At 35.5% G+C, this 19,022-nt stretch overlaps 1 protein-coding gene across 16 annotated transcripts in view; it reads right to left on the reverse strand.

Moving 5' to 3' along the window:
• Positions 1-738: 738 nt before the first annotated feature.
• Positions 739-19,022, reverse strand: part of LOC127947102 (ankyrin repeat domain-containing protein 26) — a 36,651-nt gene continuing 18,367 nt past the window's right edge. For 8 of the 16 annotated variants that reach the window (XM_052544055.1, XM_052544054.1, XM_052544051.1 and 5 more), the window contains 17 exons: positions 18,787-18,970; positions 18,557-18,703; positions 16,581-16,967; positions 15,913-16,494; positions 14,776-14,928; positions 14,446-14,621; positions 13,316-13,409; positions 10,628-10,654; positions 10,224-10,301; positions 9,602-9,736; positions 9,159-9,271; positions 8,484-8,625; positions 8,035-8,325; positions 7,166-7,401; positions 5,289-5,538; positions 2,961-3,006; positions 739-2,611 (listed from right to left, as the gene is read on the reverse strand). In XM_052544055.1, the coding sequence (XP_052400015.1) occupies positions 2,472-2,611; positions 2,961-3,006; positions 5,289-5,538; positions 7,166-7,401; positions 8,035-8,325; positions 8,484-8,625; positions 9,159-9,271; positions 9,602-9,736; positions 10,224-10,301; positions 10,628-10,654; positions 13,316-13,409; positions 14,446-14,621; positions 14,776-14,928; positions 15,913-16,494; positions 16,581-16,967; positions 18,557-18,703; positions 18,787-18,970 (3,181 nt within the window). In that variant the 3' untranslated portion in view covers positions 739-2,471. The remainder of the gene's footprint in view (positions 2,612-2,960; positions 3,007-5,288; positions 5,539-7,165; positions 7,402-8,034; positions 8,326-8,483; positions 8,626-9,158; positions 9,272-9,601; positions 9,737-10,223; positions 10,302-10,627; positions 10,655-13,315; positions 13,410-14,445; positions 14,622-14,775; positions 14,929-15,912; positions 16,495-16,580; positions 16,968-18,556; positions 18,704-18,786; positions 18,971-19,022) is intronic. The other 8 variants (XM_052544056.1, XM_052544063.1, XM_052544060.1 and 5 more) reach the window with 3 other exon arrangements.

Consider the following 19,022-nt stretch of genomic DNA (forward strand, 5'->3'; position numbering starts at 1 on the left):
CTAATAAATACATCAATGGAAAGATGATTTATTCAGCTTTCAGATGATGCATAAATCTCACTTTCAAAAAATTGACACTTATGACTGGTTTTGTTTTTCAGGATCACATAATATATAATAATAATAATAATAATAATAATTCAGTCTGGGTCAAAAGTTTAAATACACCTTGCAGTAAAATACATGTTATTTTTTTCTTTAGTACTGACCTGAATAAGTTATTTCGATATATAACTTGTATATATCTGTTATCATAAATGTAATAGATGTATAGGTGTGCAAATAAATTGTACATATAAATTACATAATTGTACATTTCTTTGTAATTTTGTGCAGGATAAGCACGTTTTGATTGAAAACCTTTTTATAGGGAGGAACCACATTCTGCTTCATCTGTTATTTAGTTTAGACATGTTTTTTTTTCCCCCCAGCATGCTTTGCAGGAGGAACTGAAACCGGCTCATAAACTGGCTGACATTTACCGAGAGCAGATCTTTAAAGTATGCTAACAAACAACCCACCCACCGACATTTAACTTCACGAAATGAGATGTTTAGCTGAACGTCCTTGAGATGAAACATGCTTAATATCTCCTTCTATGTTCATTAAGAAACTAAACTGAACTAAACTAAAACTAAATCTCCAAGCTGGAGAACGAGCTGAAGACTCATCATCGAACAGTCAGATATCCCTCCATCACTTTGGGTTATTCTGAATGATTCAGGAGAAAGCCGGCTGTCACAGAACTGAGTGTTTATTCGTGTTCACTCATTAGATAAATAAAGGTGTATTTCTGTATTCATAATGAAAGTGATTCACTGTTTTCCACTGGTCTGAGACGATAACAAACACAACAAATTCCCAATGTTCATTTTGTAGCTATGAAACGTCTCGAGTTAAACAGCTAAGACATTTCAAGACCGAAACAAGACTGAAATGCTTGGAAGAGACGGTACAGATTTCAGTCGAAAAAACTAAAACATACAGATGAATCTGATGAAAACTATTAAAAACATGCTATGTCATATTTCACCACACGCGCACAAAAACAACATTGTGCATGAAACAAAGATCATTTTTAAGACTTTTTGAACAATTAACAATTGAACACATTTCCCTCCCAACAGTCATTAACACAACAAAAGTGTGTGTGTGTGTGTGTGTGTGTGTATAGTGTGTAATTGTAAATGCATGGAAGAGTCTGTTCTACTGAATTATTTAATTTGTAATTAAATAGAAAAAAATAATAATTCTAGCAATGCTGATGTGGGGTAAAATCAGTTAAATCGTCTGTTTAAATGAAAATATCACAATGCAAAAAACATTGATTTATTGAGATTATCCAAATTAAAGTTAGGCAGTTTTTGTAATTAACAATAAATCTAATTTTTAATATATTAGTTTCTATATAATATATTTTTTACACACGTGTGCACACACACACTTTAATCATTTTTTCATTTCAGTAATGAGAATTTGGAGGTAAACTGTGCTTAACTGTCAGGAAAATATCACAATATAAAAAAAATAATTAAAAAAAAAGTTTAACAATATATAATTTATGCAACATCTGAAACTCCAGAGATTCACACACACACACAAACACGAGAAGACTGATCCTGAGCACGGTCACACTCTCATTCAAGCACAGCATTCATTTCCCAAAAACATCTCCAAATCAGAGTTTGGTCGTTTGAGACTAAAATACGTTGAGTATATTGCACGATAGTCTAGAATGTACCACTTTCATTACTTGGCAATAATATTAACAGTACAAGTGTGACACTCTTTATAATATGCCTCGACTATTAAAGCAGCCAGAATGCACACATATATATATATCCACATATAAACTAAACCCACATATGAGTGTTTGCAATGGAGACACAACACTGAAAGCAGCACTTCACATGTACCTCCAAACCTCAGATCATTTGCTCCTGAGGCACTAAAGTGCATTGTCACACTCAGTTAAAGATCACAAACTGATGGTAGTGTTGAAAGCTTGGCCCTTGCTGGTGTTTTTACAGCAAACTCTGAAAAACATGTTCAGGTAGACTTAGCCACCAAAGGAATAATTCAGCCCAAACTGAAAATAAACGTATCGTCAGGTAATCCAAGATGTAGATGAGTGCGTTTCTTCATCAGATTTGGAGAAATGTAGCATTGCATCGCTAGCTCACCAATGGATGTGAATGGGTGCCGTCAGAATGAGATCACTTGTAGATTATTGTGAGTTTTTTTTGGACTCTCGTTTTGACGGCACCCATTCATAACAAGTGATGCAATGCTACATTTCTCCAAATCTGTTCTAATAAAGAAATAAACTCATTTTTAGATGGCAGGCAAATGTTTGGGAGAACAGTAGCAGTTCCATTCATTAAAGACCACAGAGGCACCGTACTTTTAAAACAGCAGCTTTAGTAAACAAACTCCACAGGGCTTTTAGGGAGACTCATCAGTGGGTCATGTCAGATCATGTAGTTCTTCTTCAGCACCTCCAGGTATTGTTGAGTGGCTCTGCTGACGGGGTCGGGCTGCTCCAGGGTCGGGGTCAGGTTCTGGGAGCCAGAGGCCGATCCTACAGGAGACATGCGGGCACTTCCTCCTTCCACAATCACACCAGAACGACAATTAAATCACTTTTGAGTGCAAACAAATTCACTCAGAATACATTTTTGAATGGATCGAGTGGAGACCCAACCAGTCATGATGTAACTCTGACTTAAAGATCATTTTAACCCCGTAAAGTCTGACATTTAAAAGTATAGTCTGAAAAATGAAAACACTAAGTTTGCATGCGTTTTATTCATATCTGGCCCAAACTGATGATATTTAAAATGCCAAAGCAAAATAATTAAATTCCCATACCTTGTAATATAAATAAGTGAGATCTTAATAACAGTATATCAGACTATTTACATAAAACACATATGAACATTGTTATAATAATGTCTCACCATAGTCCAGCTCCTTCGATATGTTCTTCTCCAGCTCCGTCTGCATCTGCAACAGGAACAAACCAGATCAAACATCTAAACCTCCTAAAACTAGCACTCGCTCAGGTTATTGCTTATAAGAATGTATAACCATAACTATGCTTTGACTCATCTGATCCAAACGCTAGTAAAAGTATCTGCTGCCGTTCAAAATGTTGGGTTTTACGGCTGCATTTATTTGATTAAAAATGCAATAATTAATGATAAAATTTAATATATTTTTACTATTTGAAATAGCTGTTTACATTTGAATATATTTTGAAGTGTAATTTATTCTTGTGATGTTAAAGCTGAATATTCAGCAGTCATTACTCCTGTTTTCAGCGTCACATGACCTGATATTTTTTTATGGTTTCATGCCCGAACAAACAGCTGTAAAGTAACCCTGGCTAATGATATGATTATAATTAATTTGATTAGTATAATATTAAATAAAGTATATTAGTCTTAGAAAATTATTACAAAAAGGATTAAGAAAAGGGATTCAACATATGACTAATAGTTACTGACCTGAGAACAGCAGACCATATTAAATCACACATTTGATCATAAATACTAGATCCCGTTTAAATATACATGTTCAGACACCGTGCTCCTTGAGTGATATGTATGCTGTACACAGTGTGTCAATCTTCTGCATCCTTTAAATACCCAGATGACAAAACGTGCAGTTAACAACCGAACCAGACACACTGCACTCAGTACTGTATCCCACAATGCAATGCACTTGACTCTTCCTTCCATTTCCAGTGTGATGATTGAACGGTCTCTGATCCAACTTCCAAAAGTTCTTATTTTTTACACAAAATAATTCAAATGCCAAAAGCTGATTTCTGAATTAAACTGAAGAAGGTACATATACCACAGTGTAGCATAAAACAACGTTTTAAAGTTGTATACTGCTTATTTTATACATGCAATATTTAGAAAAGTGTATATATATATATATATATATATATGATTGAAAAACTTTAAACTTAAAAATTAAAACTGTAATCTACTAAACTATTGCAACTATTAAAACTAAATATACTGCATATATAATTATTAAAACAAAACCTGAAAAACTATTTAAACTAGATTGAAATATTACAAAAAAAAAATAATAATGAAAAAAGTTTAAACAAATTGAAAAGAAAACTGAGAATATAAAAATAAATGTTAATCCAAAATATGCATAAATACTATAAAAGTACATAAATAATACTAAATAACTAATTCTGTACAAAGTTGCCTTTTTTTCTAAAAGTGTTTTTTTTTTTTTAACTACAGTGATACTAGAAGCTGTAATGCACAGATACAATGGGTATAGAAAATAATTTCTTTAATTTGTATTTAAAACAAATACCGTATTTTTTGGACTACAAGTCGCACCTGAGTATAAGTCGCATCAGTCCAAAAAAACGTCAAGACGAGGAAAAAAACATATATAAATCGCACTGGACTATAAGTCGCATTTATTTAGAACCAAGAGAAAACATTACCGTCTACAGCCACGAGAGGGCGCTCTATGCTGCTCATTGGTAGACTACAGGAGAACTGAGCAGCATAGAGCGCCCTCTGGCGGCTGGAGACGGTAATGTTTTCTCTTGGTTCATTTCTCTTGGTTCATGTCAAATTAATTTTGATAAATAAGTCGCACCTGACTATAAGTCGCAGGACCAGCCAAACTATGAATAAAAGTGCGACTTATAGTCCGGAAAATACGGTAATCATATTTTGTTGAAATGAAATGAAGACGGACACAGTTTTTGTTTTATCCATCTGTATTCAATCAAAGTTAAAGTTAATATCCTATACCAACTGTAAGTCTACAATCAAACTCTGATCTAATTAAAATCTTGTTCAGAATTAAAAAAATATCTATCCAACATGACTTGTGACGCAACGTTTTCTCCCATAAACAGCTGTGTGAAGCCACTGAGACACATTAAAGCAGGTGTGCGTGAGTGTGTGTGTGTGTGTGTGTGTTCTGACAGTCAGAGATCTGCACACATCAGCTACACACCTGCTCAGGTATCAGGCTGCAGAGAGGACAGGTGAGAAACAGACTTTTGAGCAAGAAGCTGAAGATATCAGAGACAGAAGAGGGTATGAGTCCAGACAGCAGGCACAGGAAAAACAGACCAGAAGGTTATTTGCTACGTTTATGAAGGGAAAGATAGCGGGAGGAGGAAATATATCATCCTTGGTTAGTTTTAGAATCCCCACCTGGGATTGTTTTCGGGTGTAAGTGTTAGATCAAGGTTAGTGTTGAATGTTGAGCGAGTGAGGTGTAGCATCGCTCACCTTCGCCAGGTAGGCCTCTACACGGCTGCTCTGCGATTCCCCTACCGTACCCAGCAGAGGCGTCCCGAGGCCCAGGCTTCTGTTTAGGGGTCCCAGAGAGGCTCCGTATGCCCCCACAGAGCCCAGAGATGCCATATCCAGAGCGGGACCCCCTAAACCACCGTTCACTATACTGCTGGTGAGCAGGGATTTACTGCGCTGCCTCTCGCTCAGGAGTTTAGTGTTGGCCTCCGCTAACCGCTCATTCGACCTGCACATCGTGTTAGCAAAAAGACACGTTATTCACAATGAATCATGGAAATAAATCAAGTAAACACTTCTACATTACACTTTTTGATTATTTACTGACAGAAAATTATTTTAAAAATTACATTAATAATTATTATTAATAATAAATTAGGGGTAGCTTATTTATTTGTGTTCATTTTTAGTTTGTAAGTTTAATAGAAATTGTCTGTGCCTTCCTTAATATGCTTTAATCAATATTTATTTCTAACTAGTATCCGATTTCTATTTATTTTTTATTTTATTAATTTATTTGTATTCATTTCAGCTTCACTTGGTAGTTTTACCATTTCTGCGCATTCCCTGATCTGCTCTGAAATAATTATTAATTATTATGTTTTTTTTTTACTATTTTTATTTATATTTTAGCCATTTATTTATAATTATTAAGTTTTACTTGAATTTATCATTTTCCATACCTCCCCTGATATGCTTTAAAATAATATTGATTGACTGATCGATTGATTGATTTTCGACTTATTTATACTGTACTTTATATCATTAATTTATCGTTTTAAGTTATGCTTGGTAAATGTATACTTTTCTTCATCTATATGTTTTGAAATATGACTTATGTTTAGAATTGTATTATTTATGTTTAGAATTAAATTTCTTTTTATTATTTATTTATTTTTACTAAAATTGTTTATTTTTATAATTAATCATTTTGTGTTTCTCATTTCATATGCATTGAAATAATATTTAATTATATATTTTTATGACTCCTATTATTAATTAATCTGTATTATTATTTTTTATTTTACTTACTAAAACTAAAATGTTTGGGACCACCTTGATATGTTTTGAAATAATATTTATTTACATTTTACTTTTTTGAATTGATTACACTTGGTGAATTTATAATAATAATAATAATAATAATAAAGCATTTTATTTAATGGTGCCTTTCTAAACAACCATGGTCAACAGTATTATTCATTGTGAGAGAGGGACAGAGACGATTAATATTACACAGGTGGAAATATTAATAATCGTGGGTCTCAAATGACTGTGATATCCAGAATGACACCCAGAGTCCTGGCCTGCAGAGAATATCCACAGAAAATATCAGATTTAGTCTTAGATCTTGTACCAGTGAGTTAGCCCCCCAGTTTTAGAAAGTTAGCTGAAAGCCAATCTTTAATTTCAGCTAAACATCTGGTCAAGGATGGTGGCAGAAAAGAGCTAGTGTTTAAAGACAGATGTGATCAGCATAGCAGTGAAAATGGATACCATATTTCCTGAAAATATGGCCAAGAGGAAGTAAATAGAAGATGAATAGCAGTGGGCCCAAAACAGAGCCCTGAGGGACACCAGTGGTAACTGAAGATGGCCTTGATTTAAATATTTTAAACAAACCAGTTAAATATGACCTAAACCAGAACAGAGGGTGCTAGTGATACCTATAGAATCAGTTATACACTTAATCATGATTTTCTTTGACTAATATGCTTTTAACTAATTAACCGCCATTAATCAACATTAAACTATTTTTTTTGTTACATATATAAAAAAGGCCATTAACCTGTGATTATAATTAAGGCATATTTCTAAATATAATTCTGAGGCCAGGCTCCCATTATGCCTCTCACCTTTCTAGTTTGGCAGCCAGACTCTTGCGGAGGCGGAGCTCTTCGCCGTACAGCTGTTTGTAGCGCTCCAGCTCTGTGTTGCTGGAGTCTCTCTGAACGAGACTGTCCTGCTGAATACTGCGTAAACGGCTGAGTTCTCCCTCCAGATCCCTGATGCGCTGCTCCAGCTGAGCGCGCTGACTGGCCTCATTAGCAGCTTTCATCTGCTCCAGAGCTTCCTGAGACGCCGCCTGCGTCTGACAAAACATACGAAAAGTGTCTAAAACTTTTTACAATAAACAAAAGAATAACATTTAAAGTTATATTTTAGAAATATATATTATAATAAAATTATATAAATAAAATAAAATGCTGCCTATGTGAAATATAGCATCTAAAAATGTATAATAAACAAAATAATTACAATATATATATATATATATATATATATATATATATATATATATATATATAAAATTCTAAAATAATAAATAAAAATAAAAAATTACCAAAATATGCTTTATAAACAATACAATTATTATAATTATTTGATAAAATAATATATTTTAGATATATAATATAAATAATTAAATAACAGAAAACTAAATAAGAGTGAAGAGTGAATACTTAAGAAAAATTATTGTACATTTTTTTAAATAATATTTGATATTAAAGAAATGTATGTAATGTAAAATAAAAAACTAAACTAACATACAATAAATAAGCAAAGGAATATCATTTTCGCATTATGCGATCGAAACTGGCCAACTACGTTTTTGTATTCACTTGATTTTCACTTATATTTGGTGGTTTACTTTGGACTTTGCACACAAATATGTAACAACAATAAACAAGGTAAAAGTGAATGTGTTATGGTGCATGTCATGTACCTGCAGGAACAGGTTGACCTCCTCTAGTTTGTGTCGGATCTCCTGTCGGGCTCTTTCCTCCGTCTCCCTGCGGTATTGCTCGGCCTGGCTCTGGTCCATCACACCGGCCTCCAGCTGCCGGCGCAGACTGGACACCTCCTCCTCCAGCTGCCTCTTACTGCGCTCCAGCTGCTCGTGGCTTCGGCTCAGGCTCTTCACAGACGACAGCTTCTCCTTCAGCTGTCTGTTCACCTCCTCCAGCCGCGAGCAGCGTGATGCCTCCCGCTCGTACTGAGACTGCAGCTCATCCACCTGCACCAGAGGAAGGGTGAGCACAGGATTAGAGGCAAGCAAAGGGAGGACATAAGAGACTCAGTCAATCAAGTTTGCATGCTTTAATCTGAAAAAATGTTTTAAAAATGACAAAAAATGTTGCAAATGTCTGTGCAAGCCTAAAGCTGAGACTGTACCCGGGTCTTCATTCTGCTGACGGTGCTCTCAGCCTCCAGCCGGTGGCTCATGTCTCCTCTGAAGCTGCCCAGAGAAGAGTCCAGCTGTCCACCGCCCGGTTCACGCAGCTGCTTCTTAGCCGTCTTCAACAGAGTTTTCAACCTGACACACACACAGTAAGATACACTGAAATCAGAGACATTCTGTATCAGTGTTATCATTAACTAAAACCATTGCATTTTTCCCCATCAATTTGAAATAAAATAAAATATATTACATGCAAAACCTAAATGGAGAATTAGAAATGCTAATGCTTTTTAGAAATTACTTAAACTAAAACTAAAAAAAAGAAAACGGACAATACTAATAAAAATGATGAAAGCACACAAAATAATTACTTAAATTAAAATTAAATTACCTGAAGACAGACAGACACTGGGAAATACATTACTTTTCAAATGCTGCATCAAGGTTTTGAGCAGGACACATGGATTTGTTATTCTACAGCACCACAGCAGCAAAAAATGAATTAATGTGAATTGAACAAATGTAAGATATAAAAAGCTGTACGCACTACATGCACGTCTCTCACGGGTTTGCAAGCTGGAGGATCCGCACTGCTGGCTTCTCTATGTACTCAAACACGTCTACAGGTGTAGCGCTGCAGCGCTCGGGGTTAAAGGTTAAAGGGTCACCTGTACATTTCTTTCTGAAGGTCTGTGTTTCTCTTCATCTCCTGCTCCAGACGCGTGTCCACAGATTTCTTCTGCTCGGATAGTTTTTTGGCCTTTTTCTTCTCGAGCTCCATCTGAAACACAGAGAGAGGATGCATGTGACACTTCAAACCATTATGGCGTGTGTTACACTGTGTGACATTAAGTACTTCAGCGAATACTGCTTTTAACAATTTTTTAAATGTTTTTGAAACTGCTCCACAAGGCTGAAATATTTGATCAAAAAATGGCAAAAACAGCAATACTGTGAAATATTATTACACAATTAAGTCTTCTATTTGAATAGATTTTAAAATTGAATTTATTTCTGTGATCTGCAGCTGAATTTTCAGCATCATTACTCATTATCATTTGTTGTAATTTAATGTAACATATTTTGTATGGACATTGTGTCTTTCTGTCACCTGATTGGTCAGTTCTCCTTTCTCTTTCTCCAGCTCTGAGAGGCGGAGTCCCAGTCGGGAGCGGCCCTTTAGCTCCTCCTCCCACAGTGCTTGTGAGTCCTGAGCATTATGGGATAGCATACTCTGCTTCTGTACCTGGAGAGAAGAACCCCAATTTACCAAAGTTAATATACTTTCCTGTAATACTATGAATCAGGGCTATTATCATTACCTAAAACTAAGACTAAAAACATTTAAAGAAAAAAAACATTTTCATTGCTTAAAATAAATTAAATATATATATATATTTTTTTTTAAATTAAAATTTTACATTTTATTTTAGTTAGTTGCCACAACATTTCCCATTTTAATTAATTATATATATATATATATATATATATATATTTTTTTTTTTAGTTTAATATATAAATTAAACTAAAAATACAATAATTTTAATAACTTTACTAAAACTCTAAAATTTAAATAAATCAGAAAACCTAAAAAATTAAATTAAATTTAAAATATTTATTTACTAAAATTACACTCAATGAATAAACTGAATTATTCCCAATCTATCCCCTCTTCATCTATTGCTTTAGATGCATTTTGAAGCTGAATGTGCCACGTTTGTCATAAAGTTCACCTCTCGGTTGAGTTGTTCTTCTAGCGTCATCTTACTGCTCTGCAGGTTTGTGACGATGTCTTCCAAACGATTCCTGACCTGAGAACAATCACAGATGTCAATACACAACAGGGCCTTGATCACCCTCTCAGCAAAGTACTTCATTCAGATCTAGATCTACTTTAGATCTCAGAAACCAGAAATGCAGAAGGCACAAAGATAGTTTACAATCAATGCAAATCAAAAGAAATCCGCAGAGTCCACCACCAAAACAGAGAAAATACCCCGCTAACAACCAAACTAAAGAAAAGCAATAAAGAATACAGACACTTTTTTTGTTTCAAGTGTAAATCACAGTGAGATTTGAAGTCTCGAAGAGCTGTAATTCGCAGGAAAGAAAGAACTTATCAATGTTTGATACCAACCCCTTCTCCAGGTGATGAGCCTGATAGCTGTGAAAAGAGTGACTACGGCATCAGTTCACATGAAAACTGACTCACATGTACAATCAGCTCATTCTGCACTGGCACAAATAAACAGAGTTCAACTAAAGTGAAGCTCGGATGACTTAAGAGGGTAAAACGAGGCTCTGTCAGGATTAATGTCTAAATCTACTAGGGATGTAACGATTAACCGTGAGCCGGTTGAAATTGGATTAAAAATGCGACGATTCAAATCAGCTGAGATGCTAAACAAATCGCGATTCAGTTAGGTGTAGGAGTTTATATGAATGTATGTCTGAGAGGAACTTATCATATTTAGAAAAGTTTAGAAGGTGTTTTTCCTTTTCATCTTGCCTTGGTATAAAGCATATTAAAGTTAATAAGTGCAGCGCCGCTTTGTTTACAGCAGTAACCAAGGAAACGCTTTAAGCGCCACCTGCTGGCAGAGAGTGGATCTGCATCTCGTTCAGTTCGTCTGCCGTTTCGGTTTCATACAGATATTTTTATTAGGGATGTCAAATGATTACAATTTTTAATCAAATTAATCAGAATTTTCAGTGGATTAATCATGATTAATCACTATTTGCAATTACACCTGAATCTTAACCATTTTTTTCTGAAATGCATACCAAAAGATAAATAACAGGACACAGATACATAATGTTCATGTATTGATTCATCAATATGTGGTTCTTTTTTTCAGAATTTCAAAAGTTTAACATTTACTTAGATCAAATTTACCTGAGCACTATATCAAACCATGCCATTTAACTACAGATAGTGTAAGAGTTTTAGGTGAACCAGTGGTTAAATATAGCCACATATCTATGAAATTATGCATAGAGAAACTCGAAAGAATGAACTCAGAAACACAAACACGCGCCCTCTGCACTCTGGGCACTCTTGTTTTTAGGAGGTGTTCATTTGCTCTGCCACAATACTTTAGGATCGATATTTTCACGTTCTGAAGGCTTCAAGTGCCACTAAAACCAAGTAAAAATGCATATGCTTTTCCACACAGCTGTAATTTTCGCTGCATTGCATGTATGCGCTCTGCGCATGCGCAGTGTGAAACACAGGACGCTAGAACAGGAAGAAGCTCCAGCGTATCAACTACCAAAGTCGTCTCTGTTTATCGAGCTTGGCATGAATGTATTTGAGAGCAACTGGGGTAAAACCTTAAGCTCCTTCTGTGTTTTCGTTGCGGTGTTTTCGTGTTTTTTACTATCTTGAGAATTCAGAAATCGACGAGACTTTCCTGACCTGAATAATTTGTCACACTGCGCATGCGTGAAATGCGTTAAAAAATTTGACGTAATTAACGACAAACAACTAATTAACGTCGTTAACGCACTATTTTTGACAGCCCTAATTTTTATGTATAGTTTCATAAAAGTCAAGTCAAATCATTCTGTTTTTCCTTCAAATTTCGAAATTTTACAATGCAATTTAGATTAAAAACTGCTCATGTTGCATGTATGCAGCATCTTTGTATCATGGTTAAAATGCAGTGGTTGCAACTCATTTTAAATGGAAAGAGCACAGACAAAGTCTTAGATATTTCTTTTATTTGTATTATTTATTTGATTTGGGTTTTGTTTTAAAATTTCAATTTTGTTATTTAATTTACATTACATTTAAATTTTGTCTTTTAGCAGATGCTTCTATCCAAAGTGATTTACAAATGAGGACAACAGAAGCAATCAAAACCAACAAAAGTGTGTTTAGGGCTGTAGCTATCGAATATTTTAGTGATCTAGTATTCTACCAAAAATTCAATAGATTAATCAAGAAATCTGATAAGATGTGTTTTTGCTTAATTAACGTGCATTAATATGCAAGAGAAAATAAGACTCCTGGGTCTCTTGAAATGAACAAGCAAGTTTCATTTTTTTGAAAAAAAATATTTGAATTTTTTAAACGCATAGAATGCAATGCATACATCAAAAATAAACATTTAATTATTACCCATTGTTTCTCTGTCTGTACTTGTAACAACTGAACAATGACAATAAAGTTGACAGATTAATTAAGTGCTTTAAGTGCCATTCAGCTGGGGTTTTAAATCTATCTTTTAATTATTGAAAATTAAGCAAACATAACTTTTTGGTAAACAAAGGGGATTTACTATTAAAAATAAAACATGGAAGAAATGTTGTGTGATTAAACCTTAAAAAAAATAATGTTTTTTTTTTTTTTGTAGTAGGCTATGTACATTCTGCTGAACAATAGTAATATATCTCTTGCAAATAATTGTCTTTAAACTAAACCAGACTTTTATTTTGACGGGTTGACGTACCTTTACAGTTCTGTGTATGTGATGTGACGCTAGTTTTACTCAAATCAAACGGTCAAATGCTCATGAAGTGACTGTCAGAGAAGTTCTGGAGATGTTGTTCATTTTTTGTAATCGAGTTACTCGAGGAATCGTTTCAGCCCTAATTATTATAGTGTTATATTTCAATTTCACAAAGAAATGTGCAGCATTTTGTCCAAGCAGTAATAAAAGGACACATTTAACTGATCATATTTCTTAAATCTCATTTTGCTAAAAAAAAATTGTCACATGTGGGAATCGTTTCATCCCAGAAATCTACCCTTATCAGTTGAGTCAGGACGCTTCTTCTTCACAGTCTAGTGGTCAAACGAGTGATATTTGGGAGAACTCACCACCGTGCCCTCCTGAACGCCCTTCTGAAGCACCTCGATGCGGTTGGTCTGCTGTTTGGCCGTGGCCTCCAGTCTGGCGTTCTCGATCTCTAACCTGTTGATATATCATAATCACATCAACCATTTTCACCCATTAATGATCACATACTTTAGAAGATGAATTAATTTCTGTGGTTTAGCTTTAAGATGAGGAACACGGTGCTTCATTTGAATGCATTTTTAAATTAGCAATTAAATACTTTAATATTATTTAACAAATTAATAATTAAATAATAAATGAATGTAAATCTTTTTAGAAAATATTCATTTTAATTAATATACATTTAATGTTAGTGTGCACTACATATTACTTTATAGATTTGAACATTAATCTTAATATATGATTCAATAAATTATGCAATATATTACTACTTAAATATGTACATATAAATATATTCATAAAATATATTATTAATGATTATAATAGAATATTCATGTCTATAACGTAAATATGAATATAAATGTATTAATTTAATGTTCAAATTATTGTACATTTAATATACAACAACGTAATGGCATGCACTAAATTACATTATAATATTCATATTAAATAACTTATTATACAATGCAATATATATTTTATATGAATATAGCAAGCTACTCATTAAATATTAATATCCATATACAATTAAGCTTATGCAATAAATTACTAAATAAATACATGTAATCTAACATCTAATATTCTTATTAACATTTATTTATTATTTGTATTCTATTTAATATTCTAATTATGAAAAATGTCTGAATTTGACATAAAACATGACACTTTTAATAAAGCTAGAAAAAATGCCAAAGATAAACAAAATGCCCCTGTAAATCACTTTAAGGAGTCAAATATCATTAATATTGATCATAAGGGGTTTCTGATTTTTTTGACTGTGCTATTAATTTTTTTTAATTAGGAGTGCTCCTTAGAGCCCTGAATAAATACACACACATACATACAAACAGAATATATTTTTCTGTAATAAACTCTGATTTTAATTCCTCACGTCACTTATATCAGTAGCATTGTTGTTACAGTGTGACATGTATCATATGAAGCCAGTAGATGAGTGATTGAGGACCCTGTTTACACCAGTTATTGGTACCTCTGCACCGCCTCCTCCAGCTGTTTAATGGTTTGCTCTTTGCTTGTGGAAGCAGCTAGCGCCTCCTCTAGTTTCTGAGCGGTACTGCAGGCTTCTCGCTCTTTGTCGTCCAGAGAGCTCTTCAGCTGACTGATGCGTCTCTCTGCCTGGACGTACACTTCCTCAGACTCCTGCAGCTGCAATTGAACACAAACAAAGTATAAAAACAAACAACTCAAAGGATATTATATCGCTGAAATCAATAAATGAACACGCATTGTTCCTGAGAATGAAGCTGCTGCAGTTAAATATCAGACGGTTTTCAGGAAGTATAAGTAGACTGATGGTTACCTTTCCCCTCAATCTGTCCATGTCCTTGTGTGTGCGCAGCTTCTCCTCCTCCAGATCATTACGGTAGCGTGTGTTGACCTCCAGAGAAGCCTCACACATGGACAGCTTCTTCAGACAGTCGGCCAGTTCCTGCTGCAGCTGCCTCAGAGAGCTCTGTAAAAAACATCAGCTTAATACTCTCATTTGATCAGGTTTACAGGGTCTACACAGGGACGTGTACAACACATTGAGAGGTCAATCACTTCCATCAAACAAGTCTACAGCTAAAAGTGCAAAATGTGTTGCAATGCACCTTTCGGTTGAACCATGTCCCACTTCTATTTTTGTCATACTGCAAATCAGAAATTATTTTTGTATCTCATATTTTAATATATCTAAACATTATATATGTTATTTTAGAATATATATATATATATATATATATATATATATATATATATATATATATTACACAATTTATATAAATGTACACTATATTAATATTACTATTAATATGTATATATTATTATTGCTATTATTATTTTAAAGTTTTCTTTTTTGTATTAATTATTTTAATAACAGTTAACATGTTTTGTATTTTTTTTATTTTGAGTTTCTTTTATTTTTTCTTATTATTATTATTTTAATATATTAAAAGAAAAAATATTTGCAATACATTTATACAGTATATTTTAAAACAAATGTATATTTATATACTTTAATTACAGAATATATATATATATATATATATATATATATATATATATATATATATATATATATATATACACACATCACTATTTTATAAAATATTTAAATGTTTTAAATATTTATATTATATATATATATATATATATATATATATATATATATATATATATATATATATATATATATATATATATATATATATATATATATATATATATATAATAAATATCTAAAAAAGAATATATTAATTTTAATTATGATAAAAAAAAAGTATGATTCCAAGCTAAACTATCCCATAAAGCTTACTAATTTATTGTTGCGGTCTAGTCTCAGTGTAACTTCTGATGTGTCCATTAGTGAACAGCATGATGTTGTCCGCTTACAACAGACACTGATAGAGCCACTGATAAAAAAGAAGAAAAGAAAGGGAATCTCAGTGTCCTCTACCTCTCGATCAGCTTTCTCCTGCTCTAGTTTGTAATTCTGATCTCTCAGCTCGCTGTTTGTCTTTGCCAGCTCTTTGCTTCTCTCCTCCACCAGGTGGACTCTCTCCTCTCCGTCTGCACGTAACTGGTTCAGCATTTCGGCGAAGTTTTGTTGCACATCTGTAACGGCTCTCTCCTTGGCCGAGCCCTTGTTGAGCGCCTCCTCCAGCTGCTGTCGTAGCAGTGCGCTCTCACTCTGAGCCTGGGCCAGTCTCTCCTGCACTGCTTCCTGTCTGGCTCCCGCACGGCTGGCCTGCTCCCGCTCGCTCAGGACCGTGGTCTCCAGTTCTTTGAGTTTGGCCAGGGCCTGGTCTTTCTCCCGGGCCAGAGTCTCCAACAGTACGCCCTTCTCAGCGATGGTCAGAGCGCTGCGGTGACACTCGTTCTCCAGGCTGTTGGCACGCGCCTCGGCCTTGCTGAGTTTCTGGGACAGGGACTGGATGGTGTCCCGGTGTGTACTGGACTCAAAGATGTGCTTTTCCTGCGCCCGCTGGTGCTCCTCACGGTCTCGCTGGAGAGAGCGCTCTGCATCTGTGCGTGATGCCTGAGAGGTTGCAACAATATGACAAATTAACAGCAGTTCCCAAAACCCCTTTCCCTGTAGTTGAACACGAATGAGTTGAAGCTGACCTGGCATCTCTCTGCCTCCTGCAGTGCTGCTTGCAGTCGTCCCCTGCTCGCCTCGGCCTCGGCCTCCAGCTGCTGCCTCACTTGCCTCTCGTGCTCCAGTTTAGCCGTGATCACTGAGCACTCGGCCTTCAGTGCGCTCAGCTGGCCGTTGTACTGGAACACAGTCTGGGCCAAGGCCTCCTCGCTCAGCTTCATGTCCCTGCGGGCATCCTCCAGTCTCTCACGAAGAGCGTCTCTCTCCTCGGCCAGCCGGGACTCTTCCTGTCGGCTGTGGCACTGTGAGCGGTCCAGCTCGGCCCGAGCAGTGTTCAGATCATCCTGTAGGACTCGGTTTTGTTGCATCAACTCTCGCTCACGATCCGATGCCTCTGTGAGCTGGGACATGGCCTGAGCACAACACCAGTTATGAACTCAGTTTAACATGCAACAAACATTTTTTATTTTTTTTAATGACACAGTATGTGGCCTGGTTGCAACAGAGTGATTGTCTATGTAACAGTAAGTTAATGCCTAAGTGCAGGACATTAGCACAAAGCCTGTAAATCTGACCAATCACATGCCAGCAAACAGGATTAGAGCAGTTGAGTTTTAGTTCACTGCTTACATGCGGTAAACATAGATCACCAAGTTCACATATTTGATTTAGGGACATTGGTCATTTGTTCTCAATTGCAAAGATATGACATCCTGCGTTTTTTTTGCATTCATTCTCGGTTATGCTCATATTCATGGTTTCTTAGATGGGATGAGCATTTTGTAAAGCAATGATGTAACTATGACGTGACTACATATGTGATTGCAAAGACATTGTATAACTGCATATTGGTAATTTGTTCAATTAAACTCATGCTCTTCATGGTTTCTTAGATGGGATGTAATACAATCTGCAAAGCTATGATGTCACCGAATATGTGATTGTAAAGATATGACTGCATATTAGACTGTAAAGCTATGATGTCACTATGTGGCCATAAAACTATGATGACACAGGCTATGTTTGTAAAGCAATGACATCACTGCATAATTGACTGTAATCCCTGCATATGTTGTTGTAAAGTTCTGGCATTAATGCATGTATGACCATAAATCTATGACATCACTGCATATTTGCCTGTTATAAAGGGATAGTTTACCCAAAAGTGCAAACTATCCCAAGATTTACTCACCCTCAAGCCGTCCTAGGTGTACATGACTTTATTCTTTCAGATTAATGTGATGGGAGTTTAAATGGCTCTTCCAAGCTTTATAATGGCAGTGAATGGCTGTTGAGATTTTGAAACACAAAAAAGTGCATCAATCCATCATAAAAAGTGCTCCACACGGACACGGATCCGGGGGTTACTATAGGTCTTCTGACGTGAAGCGCTGCGTTTGTGTGAGAATAATATCTATATTTAAAATTGTTAAAGCCATAATCTGATAAAGTCGGATGCATGTTCACAAGAGATTAGTGTATCCACTTTTTACGATGGATGGACTCACTTTTTTGGGTTTCAAAATCTCAACACCCATTCACTTCCATTATAAAGCTTGGCCGAGCCAGGACAGTTTTTAATAAAACTCTGATTGTATTCGTCTGAAAGAATAAAGTCGTATACACCTTGAAGATGAGGTTAGTAAAATCAGCTAATTTTTATTTTAGGGTGACCTATCCCTTTAAGTGATGATGTCACTGCATATGTAGCTGTAATGCTGTGACTTTTCTGCATTTGTGGAAGTAAAATGATGACGTCACTTCAAATGTGACTGCATTACATCATAGCGTATCTGACTGTAGTTTAGTTATGAGATTGCTGCATGTGTGATTGTAAAGCTCTGACGTCACTGCATGTGTGGCTGTAAAGACATTACATCACTGCATTTTTGACTGCATACATTTTTATTTGCAATGAATTTGCTAGCTGCTAACGTAAATAGAACATTTCTAAATATTCCCCGACAAACATATGCAGTTTTTGAGAAGGTGGCAGCGGTACCTCATTGCTCTTGTTGAGGTTTCGAAGGTTCTCCTCTTCAATGTTCTGCTGCTTACGCAGATGGTTGTTGAGTAGCTCCTCTTGTAGGGCGCGAGCACTGCGCTCATGTGACAGAAGACGCTGAGACTCATCTCTGTCCTCCTCGAGCTAAACACACAAACACACTCTTCAGCACACTGAGTTGTGAGCTGGTTTTAGCAGATACATTTTAACAGCCTGCTGTTTTTGACCTGTTTGATGCTGTTCTTCAGAGCTCTGATCTCCAGTTCCAAACTACGGACTTTCAGCTCGGCTTTGTGGCGCTCCTCGGCCTCGGCTCGCTGCTGCTCCTCTTTCCTCTGGAGCTGCTCACGGGTTTTATTATACAGCATGTGAGCGCTCTGATGCTTCTCCTGTTCCTGTCTCAACAGGAACCTTCCGTGAGAAGAGAGAGAGAAGAGAGAGTCAGTGTCACACACCCTGGCGA

This window comes from Carassius gibelio, chromosome A25 (genome assembly GCF_023724105.1).
Source record: "Carassius gibelio isolate Cgi1373 ecotype wild population from Czech Republic chromosome A25, carGib1.2-hapl.c, whole genome shotgun sequence".
Classification (NCBI taxonomy): Eukaryota; Metazoa; Chordata; class Actinopteri; order Cypriniformes; family Cyprinidae; genus Carassius; species Carassius gibelio.